The sequence below is a fragment of the Arvicola amphibius genome, chromosome X, assembly GCF_903992535.2.
Source record: "Arvicola amphibius chromosome X, mArvAmp1.2, whole genome shotgun sequence".
Taxonomy (NCBI): domain Eukaryota; kingdom Metazoa; phylum Chordata; class Mammalia; order Rodentia; family Cricetidae; genus Arvicola; species Arvicola amphibius.
The window spans coordinates 21571106-21596529 of NC_052065.1; the positions used below are offsets into that span (position 1 = coordinate 21571106).

The window sequence follows — 25424 nt, forward strand, 5'->3', positions numbered from 1 at the left end:
TATGTCTGTGTTTTGTGTGTAAGTGTTTCATTGAGCACTTTTGAATCTGTGTGCACCAGAGCTATTGGCATGTAGTTCTCTTCTTTGTTGTGCCTTTGGCTGACTTTGGTATTAGAGTGATACTGGCTTCATAGAAGGACTTTGGGAGTGCCTGTTTCCCTCCCTCCCTCCCTTTCTTCCTTCTTTCTATTCTTTCCTTAATAGTTTAAGATTGTTTGTAGCTCTTTGAAAGTCTGGTAGATTTCTGCTCTGAATACATCTGGACCTGGATTTATTCTAATTGGAAGACCTTTTATGATTATTTCAATTTTCTCATTTGTTATGGCTCTGTTTAGTGGTTTAACTGGTTGGTAGTTTGTCTGAGTCTAGAAATTTACCCATTTCTTTTAGGAATTTCAGCTTAACAGAGTACAGGTTTTAAAATATTCCCTTATAATATTGTTGTAATGTTTCCTTGTTCATTACTGATTCTGTTAATTTGGGTCCTCTCTTTCTTTCTTTTGGTTAGTTGGGTCAGGAATCTGTCAATCTCATTTATTGTCACAAAAGACTAGATCTTAGATTCATTGATTCTTCATATCATTTTCTTTTTCTCACATGATATATCCTGATTATGGTTTCTCCTCCCTCTACTTCTTTCAATTCCTTCCCACGTTCCCTCCCATCTGTCCCACTCCCTGTATGTCTATCATTAGAAAATAAACTGGCATCTAAGGGATAATAATAAAATAAGATAAACAGAAACTCATTGGAATTGTCCAAAACAAATAAGAAAAAAAGCCACAAGAAAAGGCACAAGAATCAGTGATTCACTTATTTCCCCCGCTCTGGAGTCTCATAAAAACACTAAACTAGAAGCCGTATTATATACACACAGAGGCTGTGGTGCAGACCCGTGCAGGCCCTGTGCTTGCTGCTCCAGTCTCTATGAGTTCATATGAGCTTTGCTCATGTTGATTTAGAAGGTCTTGTTTCCTTGGTGTCCTTCATCCCCTCTGGGTCTTACTCTCTTTCTGCCTCTTTTTCCTTAGGGATCTACTCTGATTATTTTTTATTTCTTACCATGGGCTGGATTTCGATTTGCTTTGTTCTTGTTCCTCAGAAGTCTTGAGTTGCACCATCAAGTTATTTATTTGTGTTCATTTTGATTAGATGTAGTTGTTTTGAGACAGGGTCTCTCTGTGTCTCTCTGGCTGTCCTGAAACCAGCTGTGTGGACCAGGCTGTCCTTGAACTCACAGGAATCTGCCACCTGAGTTCTGGGATTAAAGGTGTGGCCTGCCATACCCAGTTTTTCTCATTTATTGACGTGTGCACTTAGAGCTATAAATCTTCCTCACAGAACTGCTTTTTAATGTCTCCCAGAGGTTTTATTGTGTTTTCATTTTGTTCCAGGAAATTTTTTCTTTCTTTCTTGAATTCTTCTTTGACCTATTCATCATTCTGTGATGAGTTGTTGAACCTCCATGATTTTGTGTACTTACCAGAAATTTGTTTGATGTGGATTTCAAGTTTTAATGCATTATGGTCAGATAGAATACACTGAGTCGGCTCAATTATTCTGAATTTGTAAAAGTTTCTTTTGTGGGCTACTTTAAAGAGACTTCCATGTGCATCTGAGTAGAATCATTTGGTGTTTGGGTAGAATATTCTGTAGATATTTAAGTTCATCTGATGTATGATGTCAGTTAATTCTTATGTTTCTCTATTTATTTTTGTCTAGGTGACCTGTCTATTGGAGAAAGTGGAGGATTGAAATCATCTCCTATGTCTTTAATTCTAGTAGTATATCCTATGAAATTGGGTGCACCAGAGTTTGGTGTGTGTATGTGTAGGATAGTAATGTCTTCTTGGTTAACTGTTCCCTTGATTAGAATAAAGCGTCTCTTTTTATCTCTTCTGATTAGTTTTAGTTTGAAGTCTGTTTAGTCAGATATTAGGATAGCCATGCCTACTTGCTTCCTGCTCCTTTTTGATTGGAGGACTTTTGTCAGTCCTTTTACTCTAAAGCATCTGGTGTCTTTTGATCAGAGAACTAAGACTGTTAATATTTAAAGTTATTACTAAAGGTGTGTGTTGGTGGCAGTTACTGTACTGTTTGTTTTTGGTGGTGTTTGTAATTCAATTCATAGAGTCCATGTTCTGCTGGGTTTTGTCAGCTATGTGCACTTGCAGTTCAGTGGTGAACTCAGCTGTTTAGAAACAAGTTTGTGGCTCTGTTTTGTTGAGCCACTCCCTTTCAAATCATTCTGCCCTAAAGTCAGAACATTAATTACCCAATGCTTTTGTGACTAGGCCTAGGACTGGGGGCAAATAGTAGGACTGAAGAGAAAATTACATAACATAAAGTGTTGCTTCTTTGATTAAAGAGGAAGGTTTTGTCATTCCATCTCAGTCTCTGCTATTTCCCCATTTGTTCTGCTGCCAGAGGTTTGATTCAAGCTGGCCTTAAAAGGAACAGAAGGGGGAAAGGACAAGAAAAATGGAATTTCTGTACACCCTCTTAGTTTCTAAAAGTCTTTAGTCATTCCTCAGGCTAGAATAGTCTGGAGTGAATAGTTTTGGGTTAGATTCTGCATTGTGTCCTTACCATGGACTATCAAAAGAACAAGAAATGTTCATTTCACTCCTGGATCAATATACTTACCTTTTAGAATTAGCTGTTTGGTGAACTGGGTATTCTTATGTATTGATGATGGGAATGTAGCCTGAGATACTTGCTTTTTGGTTAGGAGTAGAAGCACATGTCCATGTTTCCTTCTCATGCTGAGACCCACCTGTTGGCCTGAACCTGTGTGTGCTTCCACAGTCTCTTTGCGTTCATGTGTGCATCAGCCCTGTTGTGTCTTGAAGATACCCAAAATTTCTTTGGAGTTATCCATCACCTTTGGCTCTTCCAATCTTTTGACCCCCACTTCTGAGCCCTGTGTTGGGGGCAGTGATAAAGATATCCCATTGAGTGTTCAAAAAGTCTGAGTGTTTGAAAGTCTCTCAGTGTCTGCACATTGTCCAATTGTGGGTCTCTGATCATTTTCATCTACTTCAAGAAGAAGCTTCTCTGATGATGACTGAGCAAACACACGGATCTATAGGTATAGCAGTATGTCAGCAGGGGGCATTTTATTGTCATGTTCCTTTAGCAGAAATAATAGCACTAGGTTTTCTCCAGGCCCATTGCCTCTCTAGTCTCAGGTTCTGGCCACTGTAGCAGTGTCAAATAGGATTTCCATCTCATGGAGTGGGCCTTAAATCCAATGTTTTAGCAAGTTGTTAGTTATTCCCATAAATTTTGTGCTGCTGTTATAACAGTGTCTTTGACAGGCACCATTGCAGGCCACAGGGTTTATACTAGGTGATATCTGTTTACCTCTCCAGTAGCAAGCAGAGTAACGCCTAACACCATAAACACTAATCAGTGTATGTGAAGCTTCCAGTTAGGCACCTGCTTGACCTCCCTGTGTTCTCTTACATAAGTAAGTGTTGTCTTCAGCAATAAGGCCTTACACATCAGGTTGTGGAGAGAACCAATAGCCTTGGCAATGGCCTGTGATGTTTGCGAACCCCTTTGGTAAATAGCTCAACAGGATTTAACCCATTCCTGGCACTAGAGGTTTTACATGATGGCATAATATGTCTAGCTGGGGCATCCTGCCCCTTACTGTTTGGTGACACCATTCCGATTCTTGATTTGTGTATATTTTAGGAAGCTTGTACAGCAGTAGGTTTCCATATAGCTTTTCAAAAGGCCTTCCTTGTCAGTTGTCCCTCACCGCATTCCCTTCTTCACCCTCTCTCCCATGCCCCCCCATTTAACCATCCTATTATAGTTTCCCAACAGTATTCTATTTCTATTTCCCTTTTCTTAGAGAGCCTTTCCTCCCCACATGGTCCCTTACTATGTACCTAACCTCTGGTTATTCAGATTGTAACACATATGTTGGAAGATTAGAAGCTAATATCAACATATAAAATAAAATATAATGAAAATATAGCCTGAAATACTGGCTTCTTGGTTAGGTGTAGAGGGCCATGTCTGGGTTACCTCACTCAATATGATTTTTTTCTAACTCCATCTATTTAACTGCCAATTTCATAATTTCACTTTTCTTAACAGATGAATGGTATTCTATTGTGTAAATGTAGCACATTTTCTTTATAAATTTACCTGTTTATGGACATCTAGACTGTTTCTAATTTCTGACTGTCAAGAATAGAACAATGGGCTGGAGAGATGGCTCAGAGGTTAAGAGCACTGACTGCTCTTGCAGAGGTCCTGAGTTCAATACCCAGCAACCACATTATGGCTCACAGCCCTCTAAAATGAGATCTGGTGCCCTTTTCTGGCGAACAGGCATACATGGAGGCTGAATGTTGTATACATAATAAATAAATCTTAAAAAAAAGAATAGAGCAACAATGAACATGGATGAACAAGTGTCTCTGTAGTAGATGCAGAGTTTTGGGTATATGCCCAAGAGTAGTATAGCTGGACCTTGAGGTAGATTTAGTCCCAGCTTCCCAAGGATCTGCCACACTGATTTATATTGTATCTGTACAAGTTTGCACTCCCACCAGGAATGGATGAGTGTTCCTTTACTCTACATTCTTGCCAACACAAGCTGTCACTTGTTTTATTGGTTTTAGTCATTTTGTTAGGTATAAGGTGAAATCTCAAAGTGGTTTTGATTTATGTCCATGACGAGAAAAACATTTCTTTGTTTCTTCCCATTTTATCATATTCCACTTTTGATGGTGCCCCAAGCAATCCATTTTCTATAGCTATACATTTGAATTCAGTTTAATAAAATGATGACTAAAACTGTTATGAACAGTTTTGTGCTTTTTGGTAGATAGACACACTCATTTCTCTTGGGTAGGGTTGCAGTACCCTATGGTAAATGTGTTCGATTTTGTAAGAGACTGCTCAACTATATTCCAAACTGTATCAATGCACAGTCCCAATACCAGTGTGATAGTTTCAGTTATTTCATGTCCTTATCATTGTTTATTATTATTTGTCCTTAATTTTAGCCTTTCCGGTGCATATGTAACTGTGTCACATTCTGATTTTGTATATTAAACTGATTTTGGTTTTAATGTTCATGCTTTTTGAACGAAGAATTTCATTTTTATGGTATTTTTCTAAGGGTGTAATCCACAATCCAACTAAAAATTAAATGGACAGTGTATGTGTTTGTTGTATAACTTCTCATATTCAAATTTGAAAAATAATATAAATGACAGATATTATGTAAGTGATTATATGAGTATGATATAGTCACAGTAATAAAATATGGAACCATTCAGACATCATTAAATTAGTATAATAAACATCAGAGTAAAACTTATAGTATCAGCTGTAGAAATGTACATGTATTAAAACAGATTGGATATACTTAGTGGGACATGGTAATACATACCTAGAATACCCCGATCTAGAGTCTGAGGAAGGAGAGTCATGAGTTTGAGGCCAGCTTAAACTTCATAGTAAATTCTGAACTAGGATGGGCTACAGAATGAGATTCTGTGCCCAAAACACAAACCAAGAGGAAGGGCAGCATGACTCTTTTTAATGAGTATGCTTGGGACTTGTGGGCAATGTGGCAACTTAGAAGCTGCATTAGAATGAATCAGTCAAGGAGAGAGCCAAAGTCAGAAAACAGAGACTTAATCTCCAAGAAACAAATAAAGAAGAGCTTCAGAAGTCCATGAAGGAAGTGCAAGGAACCAAAAACCAAACAGAGAAAAAAGCGGAGAAAAGAAATCCTGCAATGGCAAAGAAAACTGTTTTATCCTGCCAGGCATAGTGGTGCATGCCTTTAATCTGAGCACAAAACCAGGGACAGAGCCCAGAAGAACCCTTGGAAGATGCAGAGAAATCGATGCTATCAAGAGGCAGAATTCAGCATGTGCCTTGGCACTGGCAGAGCTGTGCAGATACAGAACAGGAAACCATGTAGGGAATAGAGTCTGCAGAAGCTGAATATATGAGAGCCAGGCAGAGAAGACCCCAAGACTAAGAGGAGCTGCTCCTTTTCTGATGCCCAACTTTGCACGGCCGTCTGCTTCCAATGTTGGCCCCAGCAGCCATCAGAGCAAGAGATTCCCTGGACCACAGGAAAAAGGAAGAGAGTGCAGAAACAGCTATGGCTTCAGAATTGGAGTGACAGACACCAAACTGAGCATCCTGAGCCTTAGAAACTGGAAAGCTAGCCAGCGTTGGTGGCGCACGCCTTTAATCCCAGCACTCGGGAGGCAGAGGCAGGTGGATCTCTGTGAGTTCAAGGCCAGCCTGGTCTACAAGAGCTAGTTCCAGGACAGGCTCCAAAGCTACAGAGAAACCCTGTCTTGAAAAACTGAAAAAAAGACGAAAGAAAGAAAGAAAGAAAGAAAGAAAGAAAGAAAGAAGGAAGGAAGGAAGGAAGGAAGGAAGGAAGGAAGGAAGGAAGGAAGGAAGGAAGGAAGGAAAGAAAGAAAGAAAGAAAGAAAGAAAGAAAGAAAGAAAGAAAGAAAGAAACTGGAAAGCTGAGAGTTCTCAGCTTTTCTCACCTTGGCCACAGCAGGAGGAGCTGTATCCTTCACAGGAAGTTGACCGCCTGGCATATTTAAGGTTAACACAGAGGACAGACTCTCTCTAAACCAGAAAGAAGCTTTGACTAAGAAGTTAATACCTTCTATGACAGTTTATTGTTTCTGCAATTATATTCTTTCAATGTTTTAACTTTTTATTTCTAGTTTTTTTTAATTTTTAGGTTTTTTTAAAAAAAATTTTAATGTTTTTTATATGTTTTTTTTTATATTTAAAAATTTCCATCTTCTACCCTCCTCCTCTCCCTTCCCTCCCATCCCCTCCACCCATACCCCCTCCCTCCCTCTCCAGGCCAAGGAGCCATCAGGGTTCCCTATTCTATGTTAAGACCAAGGTCCTCCCAACTCCCCCCAGGTCCAGGAAGGTGATCAACCAAGCTGAGAAGGCTCCCATAGAGCCCGTCCATGCAGAAGAATCAAAGCCCAGTGCCTTTGTCCTTGGCTTCTCAGTCAGCCTCCACCGTCGGCCACATTCAGAGAGTCCGGTTTGGTCGCATGTTCCATCAGTCCCATTCCAACTGGAGTTGGTGATCTCCCGTTAGTTCTGTCCCACCCTCTCCATGGGTGAACGCAACCCTCACTGTCCTGACTTTCTTTCTCATGTTCTCCCTCCTTCTGCTCCTCATCAGGACCTTGGGAGCTCAGTGCGGTGCTCCAATGTGGGGCTCAGTCATTTTCTTCATCTATCGCCAGGTGGAGGTTCTTCTTATTATCTTCTCAAGGATCCCGAATTATAGGCTCGATGTCCTTTAATTATGGCAAGAGATGCCCAATCATACTACAAAAGCATTTGCTCATTTATGTTCATAGCAGCATTATTTGTAATAGCCAGATCCTGGAAACAACCTAGATGTCCTTCAGTGGAAGAATGGATGAAGAAACTGTGGAATATATACATGCTAGAATACTACTCAGCGGTAAAAAACAATGACATCTTGAACTTTGCATGCAAATGGATGGAAATAGAAAACACTATTCTGAGTGAGGTAACCCAGACCTAAAAAGATGAACATGGGATGTACTCACTCATAATTGGTTTCTAGTTTCTTTTTGTATACCTACAGAAATATGTATGTATTTTTAAAAATTCTTTTCCTTTTTCCTAACTTTTAGACCCTTAACATGTATACTTTGATAAGTTGTTTGTTTTGTTTTGGTTTGTTTTTTTGAGACAAGCTTTTTTCTGTGTAGCTTTGATGCCTGTCCTGGAACTTGCTCTGTAGGCCAGGCTGGCCTCAAACTCACAGAGATCCACCTGCGTCTACCTCCTGAGTGCTGGGATTAAAGGCATGCGCCACCACCACCTGGCCTAAATGTTATTTAGTTTGTTTTTTGTTTTGTCTTGATAGTTTGGTAAGCTATAACTGTCTCTTTTCTCCACTCCTCCATCCCTCTCACCCAGACTCTTCTCTTCTCATCTTACTCCATCATCTCTTCCACTCTAGCTCATGAACGCCCTACTGCACTACTTAAATACATGACCTGTTTCACAACTGGGACCCTAGTACGCCTATCCCCAAACCTCTGGGAAAATAAGTCAGGAGCACAGTATGATTTCTTGCAGCAAGCTGAGTCTTCTGACAAACTATCCTGAAAGACTGATATAAAGTAAAACAATCAGAGACCAAGAAGATGGCAGCAAGTCAAGCACTCACTGTACAAGCATGAAAAGCATAGTTCGGATCCCTAGCATCCACATAACAGTTCTAGGAATGGCTGCATGTGCTTGGGACCCCAGGATGGGTAAGGGAGCAACAGAGACAGGCAAATCCTGGGAGCTCACTGGCCACCCAGACAAACCCAAACTGCCAACTTCTGGTTCAATAAAAGATGCTGTCTAAAGGCAATAAGGCAGAGAGTGATAAAGAAAGATACCAGATATCCTCCTATGGATTTCACATATATAAACTTGAGTGTGCACACCTGTACACTCAGATGCAGCGCGCGCGCACACACATGCACACACACACACACACACACACAGAGAGAGAGAGAGAGAGAGAGAGAGAGAGAGAGAGAGAGAGAGAGAGAGAGAGAAACATAAATATTAGAAGGAAATAAATACAAAGTGGTGAATGTACATACGCCAGCAGCTATGTAAATTACAATAAAGAAACATGAGCTACCAGTCCACTACAACATCTCCACAAAGATCCTCAAACATGGGGAAAAAGAAGATGAGCTAGCTGAAATGCCAGAAAACAATTTTACAGTCTTACATTTTGAAAGGATCAACAACCAATTAGAGGACTTGAATAAAAATATGGAATTTAATTCAAGACACAGACAAAAAAATTACAAAGTCTATTCAAGAACCAAAGTTGATGAAAGAATCAGTAACTGAGAGGAAAAATTTAAATCATGGAGAACAGATTTACCAAATCAAGATGCCTAAAAAGAACCAAACAACTATTTTGGAAATGGAAAGATACAATCACTTATATTAAAAACACAGAAGAAGGCATCAACAGACAAGAGCAAGAAGAGAAACAAATCTCAGGGATGGAGGACGGTGTCCAGGCAATGATATATACAGGCGTATATAAATAAATAGAAAAATCAATGAACATCACCAAAACTTTCAGTAAGACTGGAATATACTCAAGAAATCAAAGAAGAATTTATGGCGGAGAAGAGGCTGAGGTAAAATCAAATGGCTTATACAACATATTCTGTTAAATTATAGCAAAGAATTTCATGAACAAAGAAATAAACATCCAAACACAAGAAGTGTGTGGAGCCCCAAATATATACAAATAAAGAAGAACCTCTGCAAGGTATAATCAAGATGTCAAATATACAAAGCTAAGGAATAGTATTAAATGCTGTAAAGAAAAAAAAAACACAAAGTAGTATATGGAGGCAGAAACCCCAGAATAATGTCTGACTTGTCATCAGCAACCCTAAAAGCCAGGAGAACTGAATTCTAAATTACCAGCTGAAGTGATATGTCACAAACGTTGAAAGGAAAAAGAGAGAAAGATTGCTATACTCAGCAAAATTATCTATTAAAATAGATGGAGAAATATTTTTAAGACAGTCACAGGTTAAGGCAATTCATGTCTACTAAACCAGCACTGCAGAAAATTCTTTTTTAAAAAAATTATTTATTTATTTATTATGTATACAACATTCTGTCTGTGTGTGTGTCTGCAGGCCAGAAGAGGGCACCAGACCCCATTACAGATGGTTGTGAGCCAACATGTGGTTGCTGGGAATTGAACTCAGGACCTTTGGAAGAGCAGGCAATCCTCTTAACCACTGAGCCATCTCTCCAGCCCTTGCAGAAAATTCTTAAAGGAATACTGTGCAGAGTTTAAGAAGAAAGAAAGCTTCACACGTGAGAACACAGAAAAGAATATATTTCATGAAAACAATAGATGAACAGAACAGAACTGAGGTCTCAAGTCATGCCTAACACATTAAGCAAGCAAATATCTATACTACCAGATAGAAAGATCAAAACTGCCAATAACCAGAACAACAATAACAAACAAGTCAGAAATAATAGCAAACAAACTCTTTTTTGGCCTTTTCTTTCTCTCTCTCTCTCTCTCTCTCTCTCTCTCTCTCTCTCTCTCTCTCTCTCTCTCTCTCTCTCTCTCTCTCTTTCTTTCTTTCTTTGTCTTTCGAGACAGGGTTTCTCTATGTATAACATTCCTGGCTGTTCTGAAACTCACTCTCTAGACCAGGCTGGCCTCAAACTCACAGAGATCCACCTGCCTCTTCCTCCTGAGTGCTGGGATTAAAGGTGTGTACCACCACCCAGCTAACAAAATTCTTTTCTATTGCAATGGTCTTAACTCATTGGTTAAAAGACAGAGACTATCTGAGAGGATCAAAAAAGAAGATTCAACTATTTACTAACTCTAAGAATCTCATATAACAAGGAAAGGCTGAAAGTCAAAGGCTAGATACTACTAAATTACCAACAAAATAGAAGCTGTAAATCAATTGATTTACAGTACCTGATAAAGTAGATATCAAACCAAAACTAATCAGGAGAGATAAAGAAGACCACAATGTGATAATAAAAGTAACAGGGAATTAGAAGAACATAATTTTAAAAAATCATGGGAACGGACGTGGCTGCCGTCAGCGCCGCCATCTTGTGGGAGCGAAACCGACGCCTGGCTGGGAGCAGCCGCCGCGGAGGTCTCTGGCCAGTATTGCTTCCACCTGTCCACAAGCATGGGGAATATCTTTGCAAACCTCTTCAAGGGCCTTTTTGGCAAAAAAGAAATGCGCATTCTCATGGTGGGCCTGGATGCTGCAGGGAAGACAACAATTCTTTACAAACTGAAGCTGGTTGAAATTGTGACCACCATTCCCACCATTGGTTTCAACGTGGAGACAGTTGAGTACAAGAATATCAGCTTCACTGTGTGGGATGTGGGCAGCCAGGACAAGATCCGGCCACTGTGGCGCCACTACTTCCAGAACACCCAAGGCTTGATCTTCGTAGTGGACAGCAATGACAGAGAGCGTGTGAATGAGGCCCGTGAAGAGCTCATGAGGATGCTAGCTGAAGATGCGCTCCCGGATGCCGTTCTCTTGGTGTTTGCCAATAAGCAGGACCTTCCCAATGCCATGAATGCGGCCAAAATCACAGACAAGCTGGGGCTGCCCTCTCTACGCCACAGGAACTGGTACATTCAGGGCACCTGTGCCACCAGCGGGGACGGGCTCTATGAAGGACTAGACTGGCTGTCCAATCAGCTCCAGAACCAGAACTGAACCAGACCCCTCCCTCCCCCTCACTTCCTCTTCTCCGCCCTCCGCTTTCCTCTCATGTGGCAAACGTGCGACTCTGTGGTCCTGAGTGCCAGAAGCTGTCTCCATGGGTTGGTCACAGTGTGCATCGCACCGTGCTGTACATGTGCAGACGCAGCCTGCAGCCAGGTTTTTATTTAATGTAAATAGTTTCTGTTTCCACTGAGGCAGTTTCTGGTACTCCTATGCAATATTACTTAGCTTTTTTATTGTAAAAAGAGAATCAACTCAACTGTCAGTACTGAGAAGGGATTTGGGTGTAGGGGCACCTGGCCTCCGGGAGCCATTGGGCTGTAGACTGGTGTCAGTATCCATTTGGTGGTTGGTTTTTACCCAAACTCAGTGCATTTTTTAAAATAGTTTAAAAAAAAATACAGGACAAGAACACTTGAACACACAGAACGGAGACTATGCCTAGTGTAGGTTTTGCAGTAATGGCCTGAATGCTAGTCCATTGGATCACCTGTTCCCCCGTGGGAACAGGAGAGAAGGTGGACAAACCACCATCCGCTGCATGGTCACAGTAGAGCCCCCGTGACTCGCCTGTCTTTGGGTCACCTGCATTCCATAGCATTGTGCTTGTACTTGTGCTCACATGGTCACCTAGGGGTGGGCTGGGAGCCATTGTGGGGTGCAGGGCCTGGCTTGTATTTGGTGTGCGGCCGGGCCAGGTGGCAGTCTACATACCCAGCTTACTCTTGGGCCCACTTGGACGCGCTGGCAGGAGGCCTGGGTCTCACCAGCAGGAGCGCGTGCAAGCTGGGAGGGTCGGTCCATTCCAGACCCACATCCTGGAGCACCCGCATCTCCATGTGTGAAGTAGCTTTCTCCCCCAGCCTGCAAGGGTCCGATTTGCCATCGAAAGACGACCTCTACTTTTTTCTTTTGTATTTTGATAAACACTGAAGAAGCTGGAGCTGTTAAATTTATCTTGGGGAAATCTCAGAACTGGTTTATTTGGTGTCGTGGGACCTCTTACTGCTTTCAATACACAATTAGTAATCAACTGTTTTGAATACTTGTTTTCAGTTTTCATTTCGACAAGCACTGTAATTATAGCTATTAGAGTAAAGTCTCTTAACTATTAAAAAAAAGTCATGGGAACCCAAATTTCATAAAATAAACATTAAAAGGCATAGCACATAGAACTAGGTTCTAATTCAACAGCAGTGGGAGAGTTCAATAGCCCACTCTCATGCCTAGAGAGTTCTTCCTAATTAAAAATCTGCAAAGACATTTCAGAATGAAATTATACCACAGATCAAATGAACAGATGCTTACAGACTCTTCCACCCAACAGATAAAGTACATTCTCACTGCCAAATGGGGCCTTTTCTAAAATTGGCCACATTATAGGCAGAAAAACAATATTTAACAGATTAAAATCAGAAATAATTTCCTATATCTTATCAGACAATGGTGGAATAAAACTAGGAATCAACAGAAAATCTAGTCTCAGAAAATACACAGATACTTGACAACTAAACAATATATTTTTGTCATCGAATAAATGAGAGAAAATTTAAAATTTCTAGAATGAAATGAAAAAAATAGAACATACTAGAATGTCTGGGATTCCATCTGTTTATCCTAAGAGTAAAATTTATAGCTATACATGCTCACATTAAAAAAAATCAGAGAGCTTGCAAGATGACTCAATGTGTAAAGACACTTTTTGTCAAGTCCAGTGAACTTAGTTCAATCACTGCAACTCATGATGAAGGAGAGAACTGATTGTGGCAAGTTGTGCCCTCACCATCACGTGGGCATACACACACTAAATAAAAATGTAATATTTTATTAGAAAATCAGTGATCTTGGCCGGGCGGTGGTGGCGCACGCCTTTAATCCCAGCACTCTGGAGGCAGAGGCAGGCGGATCTCTGAGTTCGAGGCCAGCCTGGTCTACAAGAGCTAGTTCCAGGACAGGCTCTAGAAACTACAGGGAAACCCTGTCTCGAAAAACAAAAAAAACAAAACAAAACAAAAAAAAAAGAAAAATAAAGAAAATCAGTGATCTTGGATAAAGAACCCAAATACAGCAGCTATCAAGAAACAATAAAAATGAAGGTAGAAATTAATTGAATAGACTCTAGAAAATGTGCAGGGGATGGAGAGATGGCTCTGTGGTAAAGAAGTTGTTCTCACAGCACACCTGGACTGAGTTCCCAGCACCCACACGAGAGCTAACTCCAGGCTCAGTTTCACAGGATCCAACACCGCTGTCTAGCCTCCATTGGCACTGCACACGTGTGGTTCACAGGCATATATGCAGGCAAAACACCCATACACATAAAATCAAAACAATGAACCTTTAAAAATACATAGGATTATCAGACTGAAAGTTTCTTCTTTAAAAGGATTCATCACAAGGGCTGGCAAAATGGCTTATTGAGTAATAGCCCTTGCTGTAAAAGCCTGACTCGAGTTTGATCCCCAGAGCCCACTGTGGAAGGAGAGAAGTGACTCTTAAAGGTTGTCCTTCATATGCATGCTTTGTCATGCTCATGCACATGTGTGTGAACAAAAATAAAATTTAAAGAAAGGTATATTTTTCAAAAATTAAGAAGAAGCCCATGGTTAGGAGACTTTGGATATTTGAAGAGGCTTTGGATATTTTGGAGAGGGTTTGAATATTTTAAAAGACCTTAGATATTTTAAGAGATTTTTAAAATTAAGCGTGTTTTATATTGTGATGTTAACATTAACATGAGATCTTGGGAATGAGCAAGAAAGGAAAGGTTATGGTTTAACAATGATGCATTTGTCAAGCTGAAAAGGGGTTAATTGTCCTACCTAGTCTTATGTCAACTTCGCACGAACTGGAGTCATTAACTGAAGGAACCTCAGTTAAGAAAATGTTCCTACCACATTGGCCTGTGGGCAAACCTGTGGTGCTTTTCTTGATTGATTATTGATGTGAGAGGTCCCAGATCACTGTGGGCAGTGCCATCCCCATGGGCTGGTGGTCCTGAGATCTATAACAAAGCAGGCTGATTAACCCTGAGGAACAAGCCAGTAACAGCACTCTTCCGTGGCTTCTGCATCAGCTCCTGCTTCCAGATCCCTGCCTTGAGTGCCTGCCCTGATTTCCCTCATTGATGGAGATTTATAAGATGAACTGAACCCTCTCCTCCCAAGCTGTTTTTGGTCACAGTGTCTTATCAAACACAGCAATGGAAACCCTAAGATCCCAAACCATGGCTCTGGAGTCAGGCCTGTGGGTTCCAAGATGACAGTGGACACAGGCAAGGAGAGGAGAGAAAAAACCAGTCAAAGATGGTTCTTGATAAAAGTGGGTTCAGAGGCCACGGATCTGGAACTAGGCCTTTGCCTGTGGAGAGAGCTATAGCAGAGGGAGGAATACGGGGGGGGGGGGGGAGGTTGAGGAAAGGGATGATGGGAAAAGGAGGAAGGGACTTATCTAAGCAGTGTCTTAGGAACAGAGTTAGTTCACGACCTTGGTCCAGAATTAGGCTTGTGGTTTGTAGATGAAGGGGAATGGAGGAGAGGCTGGCAAAGGGGACTTACTTATGAAATGTGTTCAAGGCCACAGGTCAGGAACTAGGTTTGGAGTGCAGTGGGTTTGGGGGAAAGGGTGGGGCTTTTTGCTGTTGTTTTTGAGACAGGGTTTCACTGTAGCTCTGGCTCTCCTGGAACTGACCATGTAGACCAGGCTGGCCTCAAACTCACAAGAGATCTGCCTGCCTCTGCCTCCCCAGTGTTGGGATTATTGCTATTTCCCTACCTAATCTTATGCTCTTTTGGGTTTCTAAATATTTTATTTCTGTTGTCATTTTGACTTCCAATGTATACATTGTATGAAAAAGACACTGTCATGTTGTTTCTTTTTCTGAAAATCTGATGTTCCAACATCCAGTCTAGGACAGAAGACAAAATAGAGCGATTCAAGAAAGCAGTTGAGTACTATTCAGTCACAACCAAACTCTCTTCACTGCCAGTGGGTCCTTCCTTTCTAGGTAAGGCTTCCGGCTGCTGTTCAATTGAGTTTATCCCTTAGGGCCAGAGTGGAATCCCTTGTTTCTGCCTGTGTCCTGCCTTTTCACATTTATAGGTGGGGGGATAATGCCATTTCCTTAGCTTGGGCTTCTTCTACTACTAACCCTCATTGTGACCTGGTGTGTGTAAAAATAGCCCTGTCTTTGTCAGTAAGCTCGGTTTTGAATTTGACTTCTGTTGCTTAGTAGCTGAGTGATCTCGTCATTTCCCTTTTGTATGATGGCTCCCAACACCTATACATAGGGTTGTTACTGTATTAAATACTTTATATAGGATCCCAGGCCTGGGCGTGCCCCTTATCTATTCCGCCAGTATCACAGCCGACAGATGCTATCTCATCACGGAACCTTCATGCCGCTTACTTTCTTGATGGAAAGGCAAGAATTAATTGCTGCCACTGTAAATTTGGCATGTTTATCAAAGTGAACTGTGAACTCAGTTCAAAGGAATTAATATTGAACATGCCATCCAAACAATAGCTTGTGGACACACCTGTGCATTATCTCAGGCTCAAGGGCCCAGCTTAGCTATCTTGAGGATGTCTAGACTGTGTAAGAAAATCCCACAAGAACAAAAAGATTTGTGGAATAGCCCATAGTAGCTGGTCAATTAATTATAACTTTTTGTGGTGCTAGGGATCTAACCTGTGGCTCCGTGCATGCAAGGCAAGTGCCCTACCGTTGTTCCACCTCCTCAGATCATAAAGTATAACTTTATAACAGGTTTTTTATGCAGTGATGGTTTAACAGGATGTATTAAATATGGCAAAATGTTTAGGATTGGCTGAAGTATAGGACTTTTCTTGGCTTCAGGCTTTCGAAATAATCAGCTTGGAAATCCTCCTCTTCCACGGAATCAAATGGGCCCTGTTTCTGCTGGAAAGCCAATAAACAAAGTAAGTCTTGTTTATTACATGTTCATTAAGGGGATTAAGATCACTTGCTTACCTTAGACTTAAGCTCATTCCTGATTTTTACAATCTAAATTGAGCTGTTAGGCTGATTCAATGTTAATTAGACCATGCATGCCATATACCTATATCATTTTATACCTTAAGGCCAGAAGACTACAGAAAGATAACTTCCAAATTAATAATCACTAAGACATTAGATACATAGGTTAGATAATAATGTCACAAAATATTTTAAGAGATCTAGTTTGATTCATTTTCCTGACTCTGGTAAATTCTATTCAGATACCACTATCAAAATTATTTTTAAATATTTTCAGTAGGTATTCGTACTTCAACAGTTCCTCCTATTGCTATCATCTACTCTGCTGTAGCTTCTGAGGAAACCATCCTTCGTCCTGGTAAAATGTTAAATATCTTTTCCATCTGTTTTATCCTTTAGTTTTCTCACCAGGTGCCCCAGAAAATGAAATATCCTCCATCATTTCCAGTGGGACCCAACTCGTCTCTTCTCTTCTCTCATGGTGTGGGGGAACCCCACGCTTTTTCTGAGGATCCCATGCTACAGGACAGTTCCTTTAACAACTGGCCTGTTTCTTATGACTCTTCAGCACCCCAGCTTCCTAACTGCCTGACTTCCAAAACTTCACCTCCTTTGGGACCAGATTCTTCCCACTCCTCTTCCTCTGATGCTGATGAGGCAAATGGAGCTGGTTCTGAGTAAGTATCTGTGTAAACAACCAGAAGAAAGGATTTCAGAAAAAATGCGGAGAAGTGGATGTTCTTGGCTTCCTTTCGTTAGTCTGCCCTTTGGCCTTCTGCAGGTGGTAATTTTTAGATATCTAGGCCATATAGAAAAGGTAGTTGCTTAGGAAATCCTATCGTGAATGCACCCCATAGCATGCCTGTTGTTTTTCAGTTTGTGAGGAACATAGATTGAAGGATAAAAGAATTTATATAGTTGAAATATTGGAACAGTTCCTTAGTAATGAAGATAGGTCTCATATACTGGTTTGACTGTTTTTAGAGTATTCCTCTAAAGAAATTCAGAGCTACTTTGAGATCATCATTTTAATTATTTTCTTAGACTATGGGTAGACTCTAGACCGGATCCAGAGTGACTTCCATGACTTTTGAGTCTTTGGTCTATGTCAGGTGAAGGAGACCGGGGGACAGTGATGACCACTGAGAGGAAGGTGTCCATGTCCAATCCTAATCCAGTATCTTGAGGGTTTCTCAGAGTCCTTGGGATCAGGCTAGATGTCTTGAGTGGAAATATTTTCATCAACCTCCTTTTCTGTCTTCTGCTGTTTGTGAATTTTTTAGTCAAATCCCAGAAGCACTTCAGCAACAGCCTGGATGGGAAGATTCCAGTGGTGACAAAGGGTCTTGGGTACAGCCTGTTGATGCTGGAGCTTCAGAAACTAGCATAAGTGATGGGGAACCTCACATCCCATCTCTGTTATCTATGTCTACAAGGAACCACATGGACATCACCATTCCACCTTTACCTCCAGTAGCTCCAGAAGTCTTGAGGGTTGCTGAACACAGACACCGAAGGGGTCTTATGTATCCGTACATTTACCATGTCCTTACTAAGGTGAGAGAGCATACCCATATCCACCTCCCAGATACTACTCCACAGGATCTCATAGTTACTAAGTTAACTATGAGAGAAAGGTCAGAGAATTGGTATTCTTATGCAGGGAGAACAATCCTAAGGATCGAACCTAGGGTCTCACACCTGAGAGACAGGCACTCTAGCATTAAGTTATTTCCCCAGCCCACTGATATTGTATCTCAAGAGGTACAAGGAAATGTGTATGTCTGTGCACTTCCTTGCATTAAGAGCCTCAGAGAAGGTGAGATTAGTAGGAATTGTGACTAAGCAGTAAAACAAAAAGACTCTAAGAGAGAAGTTTAAATTGTAAGATTTGTGGATGGAGGGGGGCAGAAGAGAGGTGGGAGGAGAGAATGGAAAGAAGGGGAGAGGGGAAACTGTGGTCAGTGTATGAAATAAATGAAAAATTCGTTAAAAAATAATGCCTTGTGGTGGTGGCGCACGCCTTTAATCCCAGCACCTGAGAGGCAGAGGCAGGTGGATCTCTGTGAGTTCAAGGCCAACCTGGTCTACAAGAGCTAGTTCTAGGACAGGCTTCAAAGCTACAGAGAAACCCTGTCTCAAAAAGCCAAAATAATAATAATAATGGAAAAGACTTTGAAGTAAGTAATGTACTAAGTTAATAGACTGTGGTTCTGAAGGCACCGTCTAAGAAGAGGTCCGTTATTCCTGCCTCTGTTTCTGCATACCTGCTGTTCTTCGCTGGTCTTAACACACAAATTACCCACAAAATGTCTAAACCAGCCATGGTGGCACAAGCTCTTAATACCAGCAATCTGGAGGTAAAGGCAGGTGAAGCTCTGAGTTCCAGGTCAAGTTGGTCTACATAGCAAGGCCCAGTCCATCAATAGTAACATAGTAAGTAGATTCTCTCTGATAGTCAATATAGTACATCAGATATGAGACTTTACAAATGGAATATAGCTTATGAGGTGGCTGTACTCAGCTGGGATTCTTACAGCTTCCTTCTAATCGGAAAAGCTCTCTGAATACAAATAGTAAATTTACTGTCTTGATTCCAGAGACCGCAATTCATTATTTGTTATTTTCAGCTCTGCTATAAACCTTGAAGAATTCATTTTCTTCTTTTTCCTGGACCATTTTTTTATTAGGGTGAGATTAAAATCCCTGTATGTATTGAGGATGAATGTAACATGGAGCTGCCTCCAGCTGCTCTCCTGTTCCGGTCAGCTCGCCAATATGTATATGGAGTTCTCTTTAGCCTAGCAGAGACACAGCGGAAAATGGAACGTCTGGCCATGCGGCGACGGTTGCCTCTGGAAGGTAAGTATGGTTATTCTAGCTGCAGCAGATCTCTCTAAGCTGGGCACAGGGTGAGATGGGGGAACCTATGTAAGTACACCATACTTTGGACTATAAAGCAGTCTTTAAGAAGATGCATCATTTTCCAGATCATGCATTGAATTAAGAAATGCATGATGTGAGCTCCCATTCTGGAATCATGGAATATTCAGAGTGTGTATTCCTTTTAAGAACAATGGTGGGCTTTGAGAATGTAGGACTGCATCTCACAGTCTCTCTTCCTCGGCAAGGATTTTGTTTTAGAATATGATCTGTGGATAGTTGAAATTTTTATGTGGTTGTTTTAAACAAGAATGACTTAGTCAAATTAGTATATCCAAAAGAATAACTTAGGTTTCTACTTCCACGATGGTAAATTAAATTAGATATACTTTCCTTATTCTTCTTGCTAAGTACAACTAGAATTTCTAGGACATTGTATGTAGGGGAAAAACAAAACCACAACATACTCCAGAAAGTAGAGATTGTTGATGACCTTGGGACCCAAGGTATGCTAGAATAGTAAGTTCTCTGGGTTTCCTTTTAGTCTCATACGTCACAGACTGCATGTAGAACACTTTGATAGGGAATCTAGAAGGCTTAACCCCTGCAAACTGATCCCCTCTGCCTGGAAGCCTGCAAAAGGCCAACCTAGTAACACAGAAATGTTTAGGCAAAAACTGCTTTATTCAAGCCAAGCACCACCAAAGAAACTGTGCTTCATCCTCAGCTTTACCAGCAAAGACCTTACAAATATCTTCCATCACCGGACTGCGGTGAAGTGTGCTGCTTTACCCAATAGCACCGAGGAGGTGGCGAGCAAGGCCAAAATGAGGACTCAAAGCATACTCAAAAACTCGCCTGTCAGCAATGACTGTCCACCTACAGTAGTCAGAAAATGTATGGTAAAATACAAGATTTGAATAAAATTCAGAACCTTTTAACTTAAAACTCACATATTTGGACTTAAACTGAAAATTCCTTATCATACCAAGAATTAGGAAAGTTTCCAATTTAGATCTCAGACAGCTTAGAAAGAAAATGATGATAATTAGAGAAGAATTTCAAAGTAACTCATAAAAATGTTTTTAATAAATAATTGCAGACATACTCAAAACAAATTGAGCATAGAAAGACAGCAAGATGGTTCAGTGGATAAATGTACTTGTGCAAATTCCTGGAACCCTTAGTGAAAAGAAAGAACAACTCCTGAAAGTTGTCCTCTGACTTTCACACACGTCCCATGACACGCACATCCCACTCACACATACACACACACACACACACACACACACACACAAGAATATTTAAAGGATCAAACGTAGCTGGGCAGTGGTGGCGCATGTCTTTAATCCCAGCACTCGGGAGGCAGAGACAGGCAGATCTCTGTGAGTTTGAGGCCAGCCTGGTCTACAAGAGCTAGTTCCAGGACAGACTCCAAAGCTACAGAAAAACCCTGTCTCAAAAAACAAAAAAAAATAGATAGATAAATAAATGATCAAATGTAAATTAAAAACTAAAAAAATACAGTAGAGTATACGCCTTGCCAGTTGTGATGGTTTGCACCTTTCATCCCAGGACTGTAGTGGTGGAGACGGAAGAATCGGGAATTCAGGATCATCCTCTAGGCTATATAGTAAATTTGAGCTATCCTGAGCTACGTGAGAACATTTTTCCATGAACAAACAAACAACAAAACAAGACTGCTCAAGAATAGTTCAGTGGTGGAGTAGGCACAACAGTAAGGAGAGTCGGATAACCTGAAGATAGAAAAATACAAGTTATGCAGTTAGAATAACAGAAAATGAGCTGAAAAATTCAAGACCTGTAAGTCTACAACAAAAGATCTAATATTTGTATAATCAGACTCTCAGAGAAAATTAGAATGACATTTGTACAAAAAAATCCCATAATAAAGTCAATTCCTTTATGAGATCGTTTCCAAGGAAAGAATAATTATAAATAACAGGTGATCTTTGATGAGAAGCCCTAGAATGCAGAGGGAAATACTAAAACGTTTCTAGTACTGAAGAAGAGAATAAGCAGTTGTCTTAATTACTTTTCTATGGCTGTGATAAACCACCATGACCAAGGTAACTTCTAGACAAATGGTTAATTGGGTTTCTGGTTTCAAGGAGTTAGAGTTTATGATGGTGATGGTTGAGCAAAGGCATGGTGGCAGGAGCAAAGAAGAGTTTACATCTTTATCCACAGACACGAGGCAGAGTGAGATTCCACCAGAATGGCAAGTCTTTTGAAACCTCAAAGCCCACCCCCAGGGCCACACCTTCTCCAACGAGGCCACACCTCCTAATTCTTCCCAAGCTCCACTACCTAGGGACCAAGCATTCAAATATATGAGCCCTCATTCTCATTCAAACCACCACAGCAACACAGTTATTTATCAAATAAGATCCTTTAGTAGTGAAGAACTAGGTTAATTTTTCTCACAAGCGGAATGGTAAAAGAATGAGCCTTGGAACATCAGAAAAGAAGAAAAAGAGTCAAAATCATTGATATGTATAACAGACATCCTTGGAGTTTCTAAGCTGTGCTGCACTGGAACAACAATTCTAGCTCTGTTTCAGTGTGTGTACAGAAGCTATTTAGGGACACAGATGTGGCTCAGCAGCTAAAGTCCTGCTGCCAATGACAACCCGAGTTTGATTCCCAGAACCCACATGGTGGAAGAAAAGAAACACTTCCGTGTGCAGGCTATAGCATGAATATACCCCACCCCAAACACACACTAAAATGAGTAAAAATTTTAGACAATTATAGCTGGTGGAGGATAAAGCAGCTTTTCTTCATTTGTACTGGTAAAATAGCAATATATACTAGCATGATTTATTTATTTCCTTATTTAGTTTTAGTGCTAATGAGTCAACCCAGGGCCTCATGGATGCCAAGCATGCACTTTACCACAGAGCTACATTCCTGTTTTCTCTTTGTATATATTTTTAATGAATATGATCGATATTAAATTATATAGATAATGCAGCTGGGGATGTTGCTCCATGGTTGACCATGTGCCTAGTATGCCTGATGTTGTAGGTTCAACTTCTAGCACCTGTCCAAGAAGAAGACAGACAGAGATAGCCAGAAATGATGGTGCACACCTTTAATTCCAGCATTTGCGAGACAGAGACATGTGGATCTCTGAGTTCGAGGACAGTTTGATCTACATAGTAAGACCTCATCTCAAAACAAACCAACAAAGAAGATACACAGAAATAACACTCAAAAGAACTATTATAGATAAATCAAAATAGGATTGTACAATTAATCCAGATATTTCATAGGAAGGGAATAGCCATAAAGCGGAGCAGAGACAAACAAAACAGACAGTCACACAACTAAAATGATAGATTTACTCTATAATAATGACATTATTAAGAGTACATTCTAGAACAGTGAGTTTGTGCTGTAGACTGAATGTTTCTGTTTTCACAGCCTACCACATTCATGTGTTGAAATCCTAACCCATCAATACGTTAGTTATAAGACAATAGTCATGAATAGGCTTGTGTCTTTTTTAAAGGAACCCTGGAGAGCTGCCTTTCTTTCTGCCATGTGGAAATATAGGAAGATAGCTTATCTGTAAACTAGAAAGTAGGTCCTCACCAGATGCATCTTTCCACACTTGGGTCTAAGACTTTCCTGCTTCTAGAACTTTATGAAATAAATACCAGCTCTTTATAAGCCATTCAAGCTAGTCTATGACTTTTTGAGACAGGGTCTCACTGTGTGGCTCTGGCTGGCCTGGAACTCACTTTGTAGACCAGGATGGACTTGAACTCACAGAGATCCACCTGTCTCTGCTTCCATGTGCTGAGATTAAACGTTTACACTACTACCTCTGCCTATGGTGCTTTTTTTTCCATAGCAACCCAAACAGATTAAGACAATATAGATATGAAAAATTCTTAGAATTAGCCTATATCATGTGTATAGAGATTTCAAGTCCAGCCCAAGCCTACATAGCTGTCTTAGAAAAATGAAGAGACAAAACTATTAGTAGAATTCAATGACTAAATAAATCACATATCAATAGATAGATAGATAGATAGATGATTGATAGATGATAGATAGATAGATAGATGATAGATAGATAGATAGATGATTGGTAGATGATAGATAGATAGACAGATAGATGATTGATAGATGATAGATAGATAGATAGATAGATGATAGATAGATAGATAGATAGATTGATAGATAGATAGATAGATAGATAGATAGATGATAGATAGATAGATAGATAGATAGATAGATAGATAGATAGATAGATGATAGATAGATAGATAGATGATAGATAGATAGATGATAGATAGATAGATAGATAGATAGGTAGATAGATAGGTAGATAGATAGATAGATGATAGATAGATAGATAGATAGATGATAGATAGATAGATAGATAGATCTAGATATAGATATATATTGATATATGGTTATGTTGGGAGCAGTGAGACCCCAGATCCTGAATTGCTTGTAACCCCCTGATCTGAGGGCCTACAGCTGCTCTGAGCACAAGACCTTCAGGAGTTCCTGATGGCAGGAGAGTGGTTTCTGGTGGGTTTGGCTGGGTCGTGGCTATCTCTATATAATCTGCCCCTGAACACAGTAAAGGGGGCATTCTTTTTTTTGTTTTTTTTTTCAAGACAGGGTTTCCCTGTAGTTTCTAGAGCCTGTCCTGGAACTAGCTCTTGTAGACCAAGCTGGCCTCGAACCCAGAGATCCGCCTGCCTCTGCCTCCCGAGTGCTGGGATTAAAGGTGTGCGCCACCACCGCCCGGCTAAAGGGGGTATACTTGAGGAATTCAAGGATGACCCGTGTCGCTGTTGGTCTGTCTCTGCGTCTGAGTTCTTAACTTCCAGCCCCTTTCCCGAAGCTCTTGAACTGAGGTCTAGCACACAGAGTGCAGACTGGGGCCGAGGTTTCAGCATGGTTATATCTGTGAATACAGAGAAAGCATTGGACAGAATGTGACATGCATTCATGATTAAAAAAAAACAAAACTCTCAGTAATGTTAAAACTGAAAGGAAATGCCTCATTTAAGTTATGAAGTGGATGCTGCACATCTCAAATAACTGCGATCATAGAGCGGGAATCTGAGATGTACTAGAAGCCATGATTTTATGCTCTGCTTTCTTTCACCCTGGTAAATCTAATTGATGTTGGATTTGAAGGACTTGGGGATTTGCGTTTTGGAGACAACCTCTGCCCAGGCTGGCCCCCAATGTCTACTAATCCCCCAAAGTTTCTAAAATTTGAGAGATTTGGTTTTGGTTTTGAGAATTTAAAATCTTTGGAAATATCCAACAATCTATTGTGAAACCATGTATTCATATCATTCTACCTTAGATCGGTTTCTTTGTCTAATCTGCTACATCTGCTTAAAAATGAGTTTCAGGGGCCAGAGAGATGGCTCAGTGGTTAAGAGCATTGCCTGCTCTTCCAAAGGTCCTGAGTTCAATTCCCCGGCAACCACATGGTGGCTCACAACCATCTGTAAAGAGGTCTGGTGCCCTCTTCTGGCCTGCAGACATGCACACAGACAGAATATTGTATACATAATAAATAAATATAAAAAAAATGAGTTTCAAAGGATTTCAAAAACTATGTGGCATGGGATTTTGATTTTTTTGCAAAGTAAGCACTATGGTCTACAAAAATAATGTCATGACAGTTCGCTTCCTGGATTTTTATGAGAATTAATATGATAATTAGGTATAAGTTAGATAGTGTATATATATACACACACACACACACACACACACACACACACACACACACACACAAATACATCTGGCTCCTAGTATTTATAGTGCTAACAATAACAATTACAGTGACAAACATTTAAAGCTATTGAAGTGCAGTAGGTCCTGCCAGCTGTAGCCAGCTACAGTAATGTCCAGATTCTCTAGAGCCTGTTTTTCCTTATTTTCCATTTTCCAGTTCCTTCTGTGATTCTTAAGGAATGGTCCGCCTATAAAGGGAAATCACCTCAAACCCCTGAGCTGGTGTCTGCACTCACATTTCGGGAATGGACTTGCCCAAACCTCAAGAAGCTCTGGTTAGGCAAAGCAGTTGAGGACAAGAACAGGAGGATGCGGGCTTTCCTGGCCTGTATGAAGTCAGACACGCCCAGTATGCTCAATCCAGCTAATGTTCCCACACACCTGCTGCTCATGTGCTGTGTACTCCG

General features: G+C 40.6%; 2 protein-coding genes across 8 annotated transcripts in view; both read left to right on the top strand.

Annotated features, from left to right (window-relative positions):
• Fam120c (family with sequence similarity 120C) overlaps positions 1–25424 on the top strand; it is a 137623-nt gene that overhangs the window by 61899 nt on the left and 50300 nt on the right. For 6 of the 7 annotated variants that reach the window (XM_038315999.1, XM_038316006.1, XM_038316002.1 and 3 more), the window contains exons 5-10: positions 15240–15339; positions 16192–16274; positions 16732–17009; positions 17616–17889; positions 19023–19194; positions 25175–25424. In XM_038315999.1, the coding sequence (XP_038171927.1) occupies positions 15240–15339; positions 16192–16274; positions 16732–17009; positions 17616–17889; positions 19023–19194; positions 25175–25424 (1157 nt within the window). Of the gene's footprint in view, positions 1–15239; positions 15340–16191; positions 16275–16731; positions 17010–17615; positions 17890–19022; positions 19195–25174 lie in introns of those variants that run through there. The other variant, XM_038316005.1, reaches the window with a different exon arrangement.
• Positions 10688–11586, top strand: LOC119804597 (ADP-ribosylation factor 1-like). The gene has a single exon (XM_038316007.1). It carries the CDS (start codon positions 10779–10781, stop codon positions 11322–11324), a length of 546 nt encoding a protein of 181 aa, XP_038171935.1. The 5' UTR covers positions 10688–10778; the 3' UTR covers positions 11325–11586.